Source organism: Haliotis asinina, chromosome 16 (genome assembly GCF_037392515.1).
Source record: "Haliotis asinina isolate JCU_RB_2024 chromosome 16, JCU_Hal_asi_v2, whole genome shotgun sequence".
Taxonomy (NCBI): domain Eukaryota; kingdom Metazoa; phylum Mollusca; class Gastropoda; order Lepetellida; family Haliotidae; genus Haliotis; species Haliotis asinina.
Genome location: NC_090295.1, coordinates 44,907,446 through 44,924,932, shown reverse-complemented (window position 1 = coordinate 44,924,932; position 17,487 = coordinate 44,907,446). Strand labels below are relative to the sequence as shown.

The following is a 17,487-nucleotide window of genomic DNA, read 5'->3' as shown; positions in this document are numbered from 1 at the left end:
ATACATCAAAATGTTGCGTATCGTATAATTCAAACCAATCAAACAAACCTCAATTCTTTCCATCTCAAAATTTTCATGATTAAAAGGAATCTAAATACCTGTTAAAGTATTTAAGATGCGTAACACAGACAGAAAACCACTCATGGTTTAGTAAGCCTTCACTGTTTGGTTCATCTATAAATAACAACCAATGAAACAACTGTTGTCTTTCTACATGTAATGTAAACAATTGATAATGTCAAGAGAGCGTGGTCGAAAGCACACTCGAAATAAAATATCCATTTTTATGCTACAGAAAACTATTTAATTAGAGGACTTCTAGATGAATTTAATAGGCTAGTGCTGACTTTCACCATCAAATTCAATTCAAGGTGATATCTTATGAACTTATATAACATTAGCTGTTTGTGACGCCGAAACAGATGTAGTTTAAGGCACATTTTATTTCTTCCAGCACGAGTGGATAAAGCTGTATTAGCTGTTAGTTATAACTTAGCATTGTTTGTTATCCATTCTTAACCTGGAGAACCTTGTGTTATCTCTCAGGTATTGAATAAAAACATGTTTCACCTCTTAAACTTGTTTTTTAAAATAAATCCCCGAATTTTAAAAATATGGTTGGTAGAAAAAGTATAGATACCCACTTGAAAATGGAAATACCAGCTTTGTTTCACAAGTATGGTTATCATACCAAAAGCATGGCTAAAAGCTTATCTGGAGCTCTGAGATGAATCTGGGATTTGAACTCCTGACCACCAAATCTTGGTGAGTGAGTGAGTGAGTTTAATTTTACGCCACGCTCAGCCATATTCCAGCTGTATGGCGGTGGTCTGTAAATAACTGAGTCTGGACCAGACAATCCATTGATCAACAGCATTGTCATTGATCTTTGCAACTGGGAATTGATGACGTGTCAACCAGGTCTGTGAGTCTGACCACCTCATCCCTTTAATCACCTCCTCCACCAAGCATGGGTTACTGAAGATCAATATTCTAACCCAGACCTTCACGGGTCATCAGATCATCTTCAATTTGCAGATGCTCACATCACTGTGCTATTGGCATAAGCCTCAAGGGTTAATGCAGGAAGTGGGGAGGTGGGGTAGGGTAGACTAGCGGTTAAAGCGTTCCTTCATCGTGCTGAAGGGGTGGGTTTGATTCCCAATTCATGGACACAATGTGTGAAGCCCATTTCTGGAGTTCCCTGCCATGATATTGCTGAAATATTGCTAAAACCGGCGTAGAACTAAACTCAATCAATCAATAATACACAAAATATTAAGACAAATTAATTCTTGACACAGAAGAGTGAATAAAATCATCTTCATCTTTTATACATCAATACAAGCAAGTCATTACAGTTGCGCAGAGCAAGACAGAGATAAATTTGGCCTCACATGACAAATTGAAATATACAACAAAACTCTTTTTAGATAATACAAGCATTTAATGTAAATATAAAAAAATTATGCGTAAATTGAAAGTGAAAGAAAAAAATCAAAACATACATTAGGATAAGTTTACAAATAGTTTTAACACAAGCAGTATCTCTTCCCCAACATACCTGCAGTGGCGCCCTCATGCTGAGATCTTCTGCATAACAGCAGCAGACATCCCATGGTGCATGTATTTTCACAAAGTTGATAATTTTCCTGTCGCTCTCTAGGCTCTCCTGAAACAAAAGAATAATAAGTCAAAACTGGTTCCTTTTTACATGGAAAGCAATGCAGCAGACTAAAAGTGAAATGTGACTAAAATACTGCAAAACATGACAGATTTGGATGTGAATTTGTTTAATGCTTCCCTGAGAATTTTCATGCCCTGCATATTAAGATGAATCAGCTTAATGGCAGATGGTGGGGCTTGGGGCAGTGAATGCAATTACTTATGACTCATTTATATTACTTTTTCCTACAGGTAACAGAGGGACCATGAAGGTAAGGGGTATACCATGCAGGTGGAAAGTGGTACCCTGCATTAGGACCAGATGTATCACTCAGGTGATGTACACAGATGTACCATGCAGGTTAGTGGTACTATGCAGGTAGCACTCGGGATTACAATACAGGTTAAAGAGATCTCTTAGACCCTATGGTCCCTGGTATGATCCCAGATATGGCCAATGGTGATCCTGGTATGATCCCAGATATGGCTCATGATGATCCTGGTATGACCCCAGATATGGCTAATGGCTCATGGTGATCCTAGTACGATCCCAGATATGACTCATGGTCATCCTGGTACGATCCCAGATATGGCCAATGGTGATCCTGGCATGATCCCAGATATGGCTAATGGTGATCCTGGTATGATCCCAAATATGGCTAATGGTGATCCTGGTATGATCCCAGATATGGCTAATGGTGATCCTGGTACGATCCCAGACATGGCTCATGGTGATCCTGGTACGATCCCAGGAATGGCCAATGGTGATCCTGGTATGATCCCAGATATGGCTCATGGTGATCCTGGTATGATCCCAGATATGGCCAATGGTGATCCTGGTATGATCCCAGATATGGCCAATGGTGATCCTGGCACGATCCCAGATATGGCTAATGGTGATCCTGGTATGATCCCAAATATGGCTAATGGTGATCCTGGTATGATCCCAGATATGGCTAATGGTGATCCTGGTACGATCCCAGATATGGCTCATGGTGATCCTGGTACGATCCCAGGAATGGCAAATGGTGATCCTGGTATGATCCCAGATATGGCTCATGGTGATCCTGGTATGATCCCAGATATGGCTCATGGTGATCCTTCTATTTCAGAGTATCTAGTAATTGTTTATGCTCCAAAACTAGTTCTGAATAGACACAATTTGGTTGTATAACTGACCAACACTGTCATGATTTTGTGCACTATTACATACTATTTTTTATACTTTTTTGTTTATTGTTTATGCTTCGTGCCACACTATATTCCAGCTATATGTTGGTGGACTGTAGGTTTGTAAATAGTTGAGACTGAACGAGATTACTATCTAGTCACAAAAAGTTAGACATATTGCAGATGTGGTGTGAGGAAACCAGATAATGGCTTCACACATTGTACTGATGAAGAAATTAAAACCAGCCTTCCACAAGACAAACACATCCTCTAGCATATAAAAGAGCATAATTGATGCATTAAACAACTCCAATATTCTTTGTATCACAATCAGATAAATATGCAAATGAGTTCACTATTGTAATAATGTGGAGAAACATGGCCTTCAGCAAGACAAACATACTTTTTAGAACACAAAACATAGTTGTCCTGATGCAAGAAACAAACCTGATAAACTTTGTATCACCATAAGATAAATATGCAAATGAGTTCACAACATTCAATCTCCATAAATTATTATTGTCTGCTTGTTCAATATTGAGTAACTTCTGAAGAACATTCTCAGAGTGGGCTTTTCAATTTGTGGCTTATTCTGTAGATAAACGTGGCAAGAACCCATTTGGCAATATGCCACATCTGGCATTGTTCACTCAAACATCGTATTCACTCACAGTTTCTAAAGAGAATTTATCAACCAAAATTACATCTTGTATATGCATTTCATTTAAGAATGGCATATGAATTCCAAAATGTAATGAACAGGAATACAGATATATATTATCCCTGCAAACAGCACTCATGAAGATTATTCAGCCCTTGACAGCTAGAACTGGTTGAAACTGCAAAAAGTAATCTTCTCTTAATAACTATATGACCCAGTTCATATCAGTATTTTGCTGTTTAAAGTACACTACAGCTGGAAATATAATATGATGAGGAACTCGCTTAGGATAAATGACTCTGATGTCCCACTCAGACAGTGACTGAATGACTGTGGTTGTGTTTGTTTCACTAAGTATGATAAAATGATTTTTTCAGACTCCAAATAATTTTCTTATAATGTTAACAGTCGTCAATATCAAAACTCCAGCACTATATATAATTGTATATCGAGATACAAAATGCAACCTCTTATTTTGTGGTGCAATATTATGTTACGTAAGGTTACTACTTGCCTTGAACACCCACTCTCACACAAAAACCTCCACAGCAAGAGATGTTAGCATTCCTTTGTGTCAAACGACAGTAAGCAGTGAAACCAGATTAACCAATATTCTGCTAACAGTTCCACATTTCACCTACGCAAGATCTCTTTTGGTCTGTCAAAGTGGATCAGTAACACAATCACCATGGAGACTTGCAGAACTGAATCAGTGAAGAGCTTGTCAAAAACAGGACAGAAATCAGTCACATAACTACCACATCTAACTGATCCTAGATTGTGTGGTGTCTGTAACCAGTGATACAGAGACGTATTCCCTTGATTCTTGGTCTATATCCTGCAGAGGATTGGCAGAGGTGAAGTGAGGTTCTTTTGAATTGCATGGATATTATATGTTCTCCCTGCCTGTCTCTCTCACGTCTTCTCTCCCTTTCTCTCCCATTTTCTCTCACTCTCCCTCCTCTTTCACTATTCTTCTTTCCTCTCTCTCTCACCTCAGAATTCCCACCCTTTCTCTTTCTTTTAGTCTCCCTCTCTTTCTCCTCCTTTGACTCTCCAATTCTCTTTCTCTCTTCTTCCTTCTCTTATTCATTGTCTCACTTCTTCCCCTCTCCCTTCCACCCACTGTCCCTTTTCCCGTTCCTTCCCTCTCTCTTCCCCTCTGCTCTCTGTCTCTATTCCCTTCTTTTTCCCACCCACTGTCTCTCCTCCTCCTTCCTCAATCCCCTCTTTCTCCCACCTTCTCTGTCTGTCTCTCTCCCTTTCCTCGATCCCCTCTTTCTCCCATCCTCTCTGTCTCTCTCCCCCTTCCTCAATCCCCTCTTTCTCCCACCCTCTCTGTCTCTTTCCCCCTTCCTCAATCCCCTCTTTCACCCACCCTCTGTCTCTTTCCCCCTTCCTCAATCCCCTCTTTCTCCCACCTTCTCTGTCTCTCTCCCCCTTCCTCCATCCGCTCTTTGTCCCACCCTCACTGTCTCTCTCCCCTTCCTCAATACCCTTTCTCCCACCTTCTCTCTGTCTCTCTCCGTTTCCTCGATCCCCTCTTTCTCCCACCCTCTCTGTCTCCCTCCCCTTCCTTGTTCCCATATCTCCCACCTTCTCTCTCTCTGTCTCTCTCCCCTTCCTCAATCCCCTTTTTCTCCCACCTTCTCTCTCCCTTCCCTCGATCCCCTCTCTCTCCCCTCATCTCTGTCTCTCTTCCTTTCCTCGATTCCCTCTTACTCCCATTTTCTTTCACTGTCTCTCTCATGTTTCCTCAACTCCCTTTCTCCTTTTTTCTCTGTCTCCTTTGCCCCTTGCACTCCTTACCTTTCTTTCGTAAATCAGACTGTTCTTCCTTGAAACAAAGTTATTGATTGCGTGATGTAAACTGGACACTGACTAGCTACTTTTTATGGCCATTACTTAATTGTTGTATGTATGTTTCTGCCTGCCTGACAGTAGCAGTGAGAACAGCTAGCACCCATCTCCATACCAATTCATACAGAACATAAGGCTTCTTTATAAAAAATATATGTTTCTCAAGCACATTTTTTTCCAAAGTGATAACGGTAGGACTTTTTTATATTTAATAACAAAAACAGTGATGAGGGAGGAACATATTTTATTATTTCCTCTCAGAAAAATAGCTTGGGAAGTTTAGCATGTGTTAATGAGTCGGAGATTCAGTCACACTCATTCTTACAGACATTCATTCTTATAGTGGGCAAATGCATAATCAGGACGCAGCCAATTCAATTCTTTTTTTGAATTGGCAATAAAAATTCTTATGCCGATGCCCGCTAAACATTTCACCCTTTTCAATTAGCCTAATAGTCAGCCACTAACTGTCATCCATTTACATATTTCAATGTAGGTAACATGGCTGCTGGGAAGGTGTAAATCATTGTCAACTTTTTTATATTAATTCATGTCTTGACATATTCTTTCACTACATAACTGCATAATTTAAGGTCAATTACTGGACTTACATATACTAGTCCAGTGACAGCATGGATGTCTCAACAGTACACCAGGATTTCTTGACAACTGACAATAGCTAAAACACTTGCCATTTGTGTAATTGAATAATACCGCTAATCAACAGTGGACTCAATCTCAGTATTTCTACATACTGCCTCATCAATGCAGCAGCTCGGCAATGTTCTCAAGGCAGCAACGACTTAATAGAGCCATGACATTTTTCTAATCAAGTCATTCCCTGCTCACATTTGCAAATGTCAAACTGCAGTGACATTCTGCAGCACCATTCCTAATAGCCGCGGGTCATCTCCGCCTACACTGCTGTAGACACAAGGTCTTCACAGTTCAGCCCTTCCACTTGGAGGTCACTTCTCCTTGCCTCCCCAGGGTTTTTACCCTCTTGCTTCCCTGGGGTTATCCCCCCTGCCTCCCCCAGGGTTATCCCCCCTGCCCCCCAGGGTTCCTTCCCTCTACCTCAGTGTCTTCACTTTAATTCAACTGTGTCAACATACATTCTACAAGTGTTAAGCTGGAACGTTCAGGAAAACAAGGCGTTCCTTTACTGACACGCATTCTTTGTTGTGGTCTTGTTAAGTTCAGTATGTGCAGAGGTGGAGAATGCAAGAGTCGACTATACAGGGTTCTGTTAAGTTCATCTGTATAGAAAAATGAAATGGAAGGAAGCTCTAAAACTGTTTCAATGCAATATCACACTGGAGGCCGGGAGTGATGGATTTCTGCTGGGCAAGACATTAAGTGTTACTGCATATGAGAAGACCTTCATTGCAGGCACCAAATGCCACAACATCAGACTAGTCAGGTGGAACTAACCTCTTCTGTTTCAAGTCCAGTTTTCCGTATGTTACGCATGAACTTCGCTCGCCATTGTACATGTTTTTCCTCAGCAGGCTTCACACCAAGTTTCTTGTCAAGGGAGTCCTCGTACACTATCACAAAATCTGAAATGATCATAACATAAAATGTTGGTGATGAATAAATCAACAAGTTGCTTGATTTATAATGTACCGGATCTCTAAAACAAATAATAAGAAAGGATGAGATGGTTTTTCACTTCCAGAACAAAGCCTGCCTTTATTGTCTAGTATTTGCAACTGGGACACAAGGACATCTCTCAATCAAATCAGAAAGCCTGACCCCCAATCTTTGATAGTTGCCTTTTATGACAAGTATGTGGATAGAGTTCCTGACCAAAGAAGATTTGGGAGTGAATCCCTGACTGCATCATACAACATACCCACAGATGTTTTATCATTGTATGATTAACACATCATGTAAGGACTTCATCATGGCTTAAAGGGGCTGTAGGATAGCTTTGTGGGTAAAACGTTCACTCATCATGCCAAAGACCCGGGTTCGACTCAACACATGGATAAACAACACCTGTGTGAAGTCCATTTCTTGTGTCCCTCACCATGATATTTTTGGAATATTACTAAAACAGGCGTAAATCAGGACTCACTCTTCACGTCGATCCATCATGTTATTATCATGTTATTACATCACCAATATATCACTGACTGCATTTAGATTGTTACACACCTATTTTTACTGATTGCAATTAGATTGTTACACACCTATTTTCCTCCTTTCATCTTTGAAGTAGCAGCCCAGGTTCCCAAGATACTTGGGCTCGATTTGAGTATCTGATAAGGAGGCCTGAAAAAGACAAGACAATTAAATCAACAAGACTGATACACGTATGCTGGAATGTAAATCAACACTGAATACAGTCAAGCAATGGCTGACAGCACAAACAATAATCCCCACCATTAGGGTGACGCATCATATTACCATCTGATACTCCATATTTGGCTGTAAGTAATGCTGGGATACATCCTGCCACAGATCCCACAATGGGCTAACTAGCATGGTGTCCCAATGGATAAACATGGTGTACTAGGGTTGCTCTGGGGATGTATTCTTGCTTTCTCAGGGGCTACAAGCATGGTGTACTAGGGTTGTTCTGAAATTCCCAAGAGACAATTAGCATCAGATGTACTAGGGATGTATTGTTGCTTCCATGGTGTACTAGGGTCTGTTTTGAAATCCCAAGGTGACAAGCATGGTGTACTGGCGATGTATTCTTGCTCCTTTAGGGGATATAGCAATGGTGTACTGGGGTTTGTTCTGAAATCCCCAGGTCACAAGCAAAGTATATTGGGGATGCATTCTTGCTTCCTTAGGGGCTACACGCATGGTGTACTAGGGTGTCCTGAAATCCCAGGTCACAAGCATAGTGCATTGGGGATGTACTCTTGCTTCCTTAGGGGCTACATGCATGGTGTACTAGGGTGTCCTGAAATCCCCAGGTCACAAGCATAGTGTATTGGGGATGTACTCTTGCTTCCTTAGGGGCTACATGCATGGTGTACTAGGGTGTCCTGAAATCCCCAGGTCACAAGCATAGTGTATTGGGGATGTACTCTTGCTTCCTTAGGGGCTACATGCATGGTGTACTAGGGTGTCCTGAAATCCCCAGGTCACAAGCATAGTGTATTGGGGATGTACTCTTGCTTCCTTAGGGGCTACATGCATGGTGTACTAGGGTGTCCTGAAATCCCAGGTGACAAGCATGATGTACTGGGAATGTATTCTTACTTCCTTAGGGGCTACAAACATGGTGACTTCTGGGGGTGTATTCTGTCATCTTCATGAAACAAGCATGGCATACTAGGGTTTATACTGAAATGCCCAGCAGACTGGTGGTGTACAGTAGTCTATTTACTCTGAGGGACAGGGATCTCTCTTGGCCTGGCATCCCTACCAATGGACGTAACATAGACAGGAAACTATACACCTGAGACACACCACATCAGGATAACGACTGGAACTGACTGAAAACATGATTCAGGCACCAACACGATATACTCATATTATCTCTGCAGTCAACTGGTCATTTGCAAGAACAGAAACAAGTAAATGCTATTCCCCCGAGCAGTGTTTCCCATCAATGTCTACAGTACTTCATGATGGTCAACAGAGGGCAATCTTCACATAGTCTCTGTGGACTCGCCTGAAGGATTATCTTGTCAAAGACAAAGCAGGAATCGGTCCTCTGTTAAGTCAACTCCCATAAAGAAATTCAAAATTTGAATGATGAGGACGGAATTTTTGTGTGACCTGAGCTTTCAGCACTCTAACACCAAAGCAATTGAGATGTATTGGCTTAAGGGAGAACTTAGCTCTAGTCAGTTGGCAGTTCTAGCAAATTTGATTTAAGTTGTGAAAAGCGAAAACCTGACTTTCTTTGTCTGCCTATAATGAAGATTGATTCAGCAGTTTATGACTACCTGAAACACACAGAGGTAATGTGTCTTGGGCCACATGGGGCACATTGAGACTGATCACTTTTATTCCACAGAGTAAAGGGGAATTTGGGGCTTGGTTGCTTTGAAACAAAACTAAATTGTTATCAGAGATTGATCAGAGTTGAGTATGAATGAAACCAGAACTGTTATGAAAATGCCTACTTGGCAGTTTTATTGAGACTCTGAGTGGGTTTACTTTTACGCCACACACACACATTATTCCAGCTATATGGCAGCGGTCATAAATTATCTTATCTGGACCAGACAATCCTGGGATCAACAGCATGAACATCAACATATGCAACTGGAAAACAATGACAGTCAGTAAGTCTGACCACCTCATCCAATTAGCTGCTTTGTACGACAAGTTTGTGTTACTGGAAATCATTTCCAGATCTTCATGGGTCTAATTTAGACTTTGTAAATGTAAAGTCAGTGCAAAAAAAACCCCCGTTTTGACTGTTTTTTAAAAAATCGATTCCATTCAGAGAAAAGGTCTAACAGCTGTGAAAATAAGATCAACTGAGCAGTAAATATCATATTGATGGAATACTGATGAGTGATGGTACCATGTTCTTGCAAAAACGGTAAAAATCAGTAATCCATACATTTGAAATAGACACTGTCATGCACATTTTGGTCTTTGTAGAGGCACTTATGAAGACAAAACTTTCATATGGTCAATATGTTAGTCAAGGGTGTTAATCAAAGCAAGGTGCCGAAAGAGCAAATACATTAGGTTACATCACTCTAAAACAGAAACAGTGGCAGAAATTAAGTTCAAAGGTCAAGGTCTTTTGTCATTGGTCACATCAGAATAATTTTGAGAGTGCTAAAATTCAAAAACAGAAAACCTTGAGGATCCCAGTAATTTCGAACACTGCCCCTTCATCCTCATGTACTGACGATTTTCTGTAAAGTCTGGGTTTTTGCCATACAGCAACAAGCATGGATGACATTTGGTATGAATGAATAAAGTGGAAAATGGGTTGAGGATATTTTGGGATGTAGGTCCCAATGCCAGATCCAATGACTCAAGCATCATCAAATCCATAAAATATTCTCATCACTGGGTATAGGGGTGGTAGTGTCATGGAGTACGGTTGTATTCTACATATATTAATAATCATTGAACAGGCAACCTTGAAATTGAGTCATTTATTTAGTTTTGAAAACAATCAATAATAATTATGTTGTTATGATGGTGAGTATGACCTCATAACTCTACCTGTACACTAATGGACATAATTATATCTGGAGATATTGACCTACTTTACACTGGACTCTGCTCTCTGATGACTGAAATGGTTACAATTTCTCAGTGAGGAAATTTAATCACTGCATGGCCACAGGGCATAGCATATACTATGCATAGAAAGCACATAGAGATGTTTCTGGGTTACATCTTCATGTTATATTGGCAGAATAAAATAAGAAGATGTAACCCAGGAAAATCTTGATGTTCATCACACAACATCCTCTAAAATGTCAATCAAGCATTTTACATAGGAACTCTCAGCAAAACAGGTCTGGACTCTCAGGTCCTTCTGCCTACACATTGCTGGTACTAGCCTCGTTTTCATTTATCAGTACCTTTGTATTTCAGTTTTTAGATGCATCAAAATTTGATAGCACAGCTATAGTATGAGAATGAGAGTTAATATTTAATTATTAGAGTGAGAGAATTACGGGATTGTTTTAGTGTTTGTGACAAATATAAATGTGAGACAGTGAGATAGGGATTGTAATAGAGTGTGAAAATGAAAGTGTGAAAGAGGGAGTTTGATGGACTACAAGGTATTGTGAGAATGAAAACACTGAAGAGCACCTATTACAAAGTCTCTGTTATCCTCTGGTTATATTGCAGTGCTAGCGCGATGTCATACACATCCAGTACCATATTATCACCTGACGATGAAACTAACCTGACATTCAGTTAACTGATGTGAAGGTGAGTGAGTTCATGACCGAGGAAGTAAATTAAAGTCAAAACAGATACAAAAACGGAATTGGTTTTATTTAATAAATACCACATATAATTGATACTCCCTGCTTGGCAGTTAACCATTATCCTAAGTAAATGTCAATGTATATATGACCCTACTAATTGCCCTGGGATCAAGGATGGACCTACTAAGTGAGACATGACCCAGATTACTGGCATGAAATTCCAGGTCACGCCTACTACCAGGACAATTTCTGAATATATTTAGTCTGAGCTAGGTGAGTTCCAAAACCATTTAGAAACAGAGCTTCGTGATATTAAACATAGGACTGCAAGCAATGTATCCCTTCTCTCCACTTTAATTCCTCTTACTTCATCCATTCTTTCATTCATTCCTTCATTCCATCCTTTCCTTGTTTTCTTGCCTATTTATTTCTCTTTAATTCCACCACTCACTGATGTCATTTTCACTGAATCTATCTGTCTGTGCATATTTCAGTCCATCTGTCCACTGTGAATCCATCTACCATTCCATCTGTCAATCCACCTGTGTATTTTCCGAACCATCTATCCACCATCTATTGTCAGTCTACCTGTCCACCAATCCATCTGTCTGTGCATCGTACAATCCATCTGTCCATCAATCCATTTGTCCACCATGCTATCCATGACATATTACATCTCTCAGTCCATCTTCAGCATCGGCCCTTAAATAAATTCTTCCATAAACAATGTTACAAGCCAGACAAAAATTAACTCCATCCAAGTTATACTTATGTTTCTCATGCAGCTTTGAGGTGTGATGTCTTAAACTATCATCCTAAAAACCAAATCACTGTCCTCCAAAAAAGGATATTTCAAGTGCAATAATTCAACTTGATAGGGCTTCTCCAACCAATGTTTGTTGTCTGAGGTGACCGTGAGGTCACATTTGCTGACATGGTAGATGCATGCCATAACATATCCCATTTGCATAGATCAGTTTATGATGGCAACCACTGGATTATCAGGTCTTGGCTTGATTATTTACAGACCATGTTCATACAGCTGGCATTTATTAGAGACACTTTAAGCAACCAACAAGTACCACCTTGTGTTATTAACCATGATAATGTCAATAATCACACTGCATTGTTCTGTATACTTTGTTACTTCCTTTGCTGAGACAACTTGAAATCAGACAGAACAAAACAGAGGAAACGGTCCTGAATACAATGTCATTAATATTCAACTTCATCATCTGGCAGTGACTCGCTGCTTGTGGAATTGTCTGATTGTGGAGCCAGCAATGACAATTCCATCCAGCTCCATTCATCTGCCAGCACACTACCCAGATGCCCCCACAGTATCAACAGTCTGTCAACACATCTTGTTTTGCCAACAATCAATGGAGCATGGGGATATTTGCTAAACCCCTGGTCTCATCAGACAGGAAGCTCTGGACAACCGCCATTAGGATCTCTCAGTATGTACAACCATTCATTGATGTAACAACTCATATCAGATGAATAAAACATTTGACAAGTGAGAACCACTGTGTGATGATGAATGTTCAAACCTGTAACTAACTGACCAGCATGTACAGCATTATGGTCTCATTTTACCTTGGTTTACCATGGTAGACCAGGGTCTTTCTTCTACCATGGTTTACTAGAACAGACCATAGTTACTTTTTATCATGGTAGACCATAGTTCTATTAGACCATGGTTTTATTTTACCATGGTAAACTGAGGTGCCATTTACCGCCACCATGGTCTTTTGTTACCATAGTAGATCATGGTTTACCATGGTCTAATTTTGCCATGGTTGACCATGGTACACCATGGTCTCTTTTAACCATGGTCTCATTTTATCATGGTAAACTATGGTGCCATTTACCGGATGTGGTAATCCATGCCACACCATGGCAACCATGGTCTATGAACCATGATATACCATGGTAAACCATGGTCTGTGAACCATGATATACCATGGTAAACCATGGTCTTTTACATGCTCATTTCAGGTGGGTTAAAGCACAAGCAAAATACTGAACTGTCACAAAGTATTGTTGTTAGACACCATGTTACTTTGTGCATGCAAGAGGATCACATACAGACAATGTCATTACTGTATTTTTGCTATACCTTCAAAATTCAATGCATTAGGAATCTGGAATCATGAAATTCTATCAATCATCTTTGCGTAACCAAAAAGATATCTTAAATATTCTCTTAACAAGAAGTTATTTGTCTATTCTGTTGACAATGCAGGTAAAGCAACTTTCTCCCTAATTGTATGAAAATACATCCATGTATTGAACAAATCTTGAGTTAAACCTAATCAAATTCGATGTTTTCTTTGGCAAATTCAACTCTGATAACCCCAAGAGGACACTGAAATTGTTGTAATGTCGTTGAAAATATCTCATGTACTGATGAGTAAAAACTACCATCAAAAATTCATTATCTCTTTGAAAGAATTTATTTTCATAAAGAAAGTTTCTATTACACTGGAGTAATAGTTCAACCCAAAATAATCGTGTTGTAAACGAGTTGTGTTGATATACATGAGATTCACTAGCATTCATCTTCCGTCGTAAGACTGATTGAGCTGAATCAATTGTACGCAATGAGACGGACCATGGCTGTTGTCCTGGCATGAAAACTCAACATTAATCCCGTAATTCCTTCTTCCCAGAAGACAGAACAGACAGGAATGGTTTCATGGCTGTCTTCAAGAACAACCATCCGCTGTGCCTGCCTTGCACTGTTTTAGAGCTTCAAGTTCCTGAGTAATTTGCTCCTGCAGTATAGCACTGGCTATCCATTCACACAGAATTTTACGAGATGTTTATAGTTCTTCTGAAGACTCACTTCATTCTTACCAATCCCATCCACCATAAAGCCAATATTCAATGTCTCTGATGGTTAAACTGAACATAAATACAACCTATTCAATTATTTACCACTTACATATATGTGCCAGGAATTAGGTGGGCAATTTGGGAGTGAATCAAGATCTGAAGGCGAAGAATTTTACGATGATATGTTGTCAGGTTTAGATTAATCCTTGTGGATCATGACACACATTCATGAACCCAGAAGCAGAGAATCTGACCTACATTACCAGAGAAAGACAAACAGCCTGGGAAGTGTGAGTCTTGGTTTAGTCTGTCTCACAATCCCAGAACCACATTATATTCCCTGTCACACAACCATCTCTGAAAAAGCCTGAAATAAAGCAATTCCTTATTATTCTCTGAATTGCTCATTCCATCAGGGCTCCTTTTCCATTTAAATGGAATGATTTGTTTCTGTCAAAATTTGGAGACTTATACTGGTTTAATAATCACATGAACTGTCAAATGTGGCAAAGACAACTGGACATAAAGGGAAGGGGTAAGGACAAGTGTTTATTTTGTTTCAAATATCAAGTGATCCTACAGATTGTCCTACTCTAATGTCCTCCAGACACATTGTTACGACACAGCTTTGCTTTTGGTTCTGAAAATGGTTTAAAGTAATAGCTGAGCAACCTGATGTCCACAAAACATACAAAAGGGTGAGAATCTATAGATGTCAATTTCTTCATTATGAGGAATTTTTACTCCTTCATTATGTTCATTAAGAAATTAACAATATAAAAAACAACCTAATTAGCAAACAGATATATAAGTTTTCCGGGTAAAAAGACTGCTAATAACTGTTGTCTGAAAGACTGTTCCTCCCTCAGTGTCAGGGAAAGCTCCATTGTGTTACAAGTGTGTATTTTCTGTATATTTTGTTGTTAATTAAGTAATAATTATTATTGGGTCACAACGTTTAGTATTTTGAATAATAGTTATGATGGGTCACATTTCATTGAATAGATGGTCAACAATTTTAGGAGTCTGGTTTTCAGGATATTATCTGCTCTTGGTTTTCTATTTGCTACTCCCGGGTGACTGCTAGAGATTTCTACAGTGTTGGCAATGATTGTATGTGCCCGAACTTTTGGGAAACGACTGAGTATATATATATAGGCTAGTTGCCGTGTTGAGGGGGGACACAGAGTTTAACTGGAGTAATATCTTTCTGCATCTGTCAACACCTGAATCTTCATACTTGCCATCTGAGTTACATTCTATATAACTGTTTCTCCCTTGTACTCAGACTTTGGTGAGTTTGTTTTATATTATATCTTGTGACCCATTGCCTTAGATTTTGTCTCATTTGTATTGTACTGAAATCGGTATTGTGAAATTGACTTGTGACCTTGTATAACTTGCTGTCTTTGCCTAAATAATACAGAATTTGAACATTTATGACTTGTATTTGTTCTGTTTTGCTGGTTCACGGGGAATTTCTTACATCGTTTGTCACGGCAAATTCTTAAGCGTAATAATTGCTTCTTGTATCAGGTAATCTGAATACAGATGACACAAGGTAAACAGATTTTGAGTTATCTCCCTTAAATCGATTTTTAATCGCAAAACATCGACATTCACGTGTGAGGCAAGATAATGCTTCTTGTTTCAGGTAATCCAGCTCTTGTGTTTCATCAGTTTCATGTGGAATTGGGCTAGCCTTGTGGTTACGGTGTTTGCTCATTATACAAAATGGTTTGATTCCCCACCATTATACAGGTTGTCTTCACATAGCTGGAATACAGCATTGTTTGAGAACATTCTCTTCGTGTCAATTCTGTAAATTCTTTCAGTACATGTTATCACAAGTAACAATGATTTAATCACATCACATTTAAAAGTAATGTGAGCTTTCCTCAGCTCATGTCCGACATGTAATGAATCGGCCAGAACATTGGTGCTCCAACCTAATGTGCTTCACATGTGAGAAGCTTGACATCAGCAAATACTGTATATCCAGGTATCAGACATGTCTAAGTGCTAAACCAGCTAAAAATACCTCTTCAGATAGTGCTGAAGCACTCAGTGTGTTGTAGTTAAAAATACGTGCCGGAAGAAAGGTTAACTTTCTATCGGCCTTAAACCACAGATAGTAAATGATGCTCCACATGTGTGTGAGTGAGTGAGTGAGTGAGTGAGTGATCTAGCCCTTCAAAAAATGTGATTTCAAAGTGACCCGAACACTCTTTAAATCCTTTGAAGAATAGGAGCAAAGAGTGAGTGAGTGAGTGAGTGAGTGAGTGAGTGAGTGAGTGAGTGAGTGAGTGAGTGAGTGAGTGAGTGAGTGAGTGAGTGAGAGTGATATTTCTTCACTTTTCGCAATATTCCAGCAATATCATGGTGGAGGAACACCTGAAATGGGCTTCACACATTGTACACATGTGGGGAAATGAACCTGGGTGACGGCTTCAGCATGACGAGCGAACACTTTAACCACTAGACTCCCCCACCAACAATTTGTAAAACAAAGTGAGTGGAGACTTGGAGGTTGGGAGTCAGCATACTAGGCGAGGTGTCCATGTCAATGTATAAAACTGGCGTTAGTTGCAGTAAAAGCATCATGTTGGTACATCATCAATGTAATACACACAACCTCAATGTCACCACTCTTTGGCCACATCTCTAAAGGAAATTTGAAAGATGGAACATGTCTACATCTCCATAATCAAACTGTCAAGACCAAGAGTTTACCAGAGGTGCACCATCCATAAACAAAATTTCACATATCTGTTGACATGTTTACATTCCATCAGATGTACTCTTCCTAAAACAGTAGGTTTACAACAACATTGCCAATGACAAGATACAGATTGCTGTTACACTCACTCAACAATCACCTTGTTTTCAATATTAGAAGTGCCATCTGACTGCTTGGCAAACACGTGTCCTCTATACTTGCTTATCCATGTGCAGAGATTTGCTTAAAACAATTTTCACATGAATCCTTTCAAGCCAGCCATTATCTCACTTGAAAACCAATGCTGGCAATTCAAATGGAAATTATAGACTGGGACCAATACTCAGTGCCACTATTCAAAATGGATGGACCCCAGAGTACTCGAAGTGTAAATAATGATGTTTTAAGTTTTACTACTCCAGAAAATACGTCAGTTTTACACAAAATGTGCTGGGATGCTAAGAATGTTGGGCTACTATAGTCCCCATCAAACATTTTCTTTGCTGTTTTGAGGATGAAAAATGTCCTGAAAAATGCCCATTTGGGAACTGGAAAAAAATAAGAAAGACTAAACCATTAAAGAAATAAATGTCTAAACTGAAATCGAAATTTGGAAGCATGCATGGAGAAAGATTCAAAAATAATTTCACTGACAGTCTTTGATCTTAGTGTTGTTTGAATTTAATGGC

At 39.5% G+C, this 17,487-nt stretch overlaps 1 protein-coding gene across 2 annotated transcripts in view; it reads right to left on the bottom strand.

Moving 5' to 3' along the window:
* The window catches only part of LOC137268375 (anoctamin-7-like), a 116,734-nt gene that overhangs the window by 32,625 nt on the left and 66,622 nt on the right, over positions 1–17,487 (bottom strand). For both annotated transcript variants that reach the window (XM_067802935.1, XM_067802936.1), the window contains exons 3-5: positions 7,555–7,636; positions 6,791–6,918; positions 1,565–1,672 (exon numbers count right to left, since the gene is read on the bottom strand). In XM_067802935.1, the coding sequence (XP_067659036.1) occupies positions 1,565–1,672; positions 6,791–6,918; positions 7,555–7,636 (318 nt within the window). The remainder of the gene's footprint in view (positions 1–1,564; positions 1,673–6,790; positions 6,919–7,554; positions 7,637–17,487) is intronic.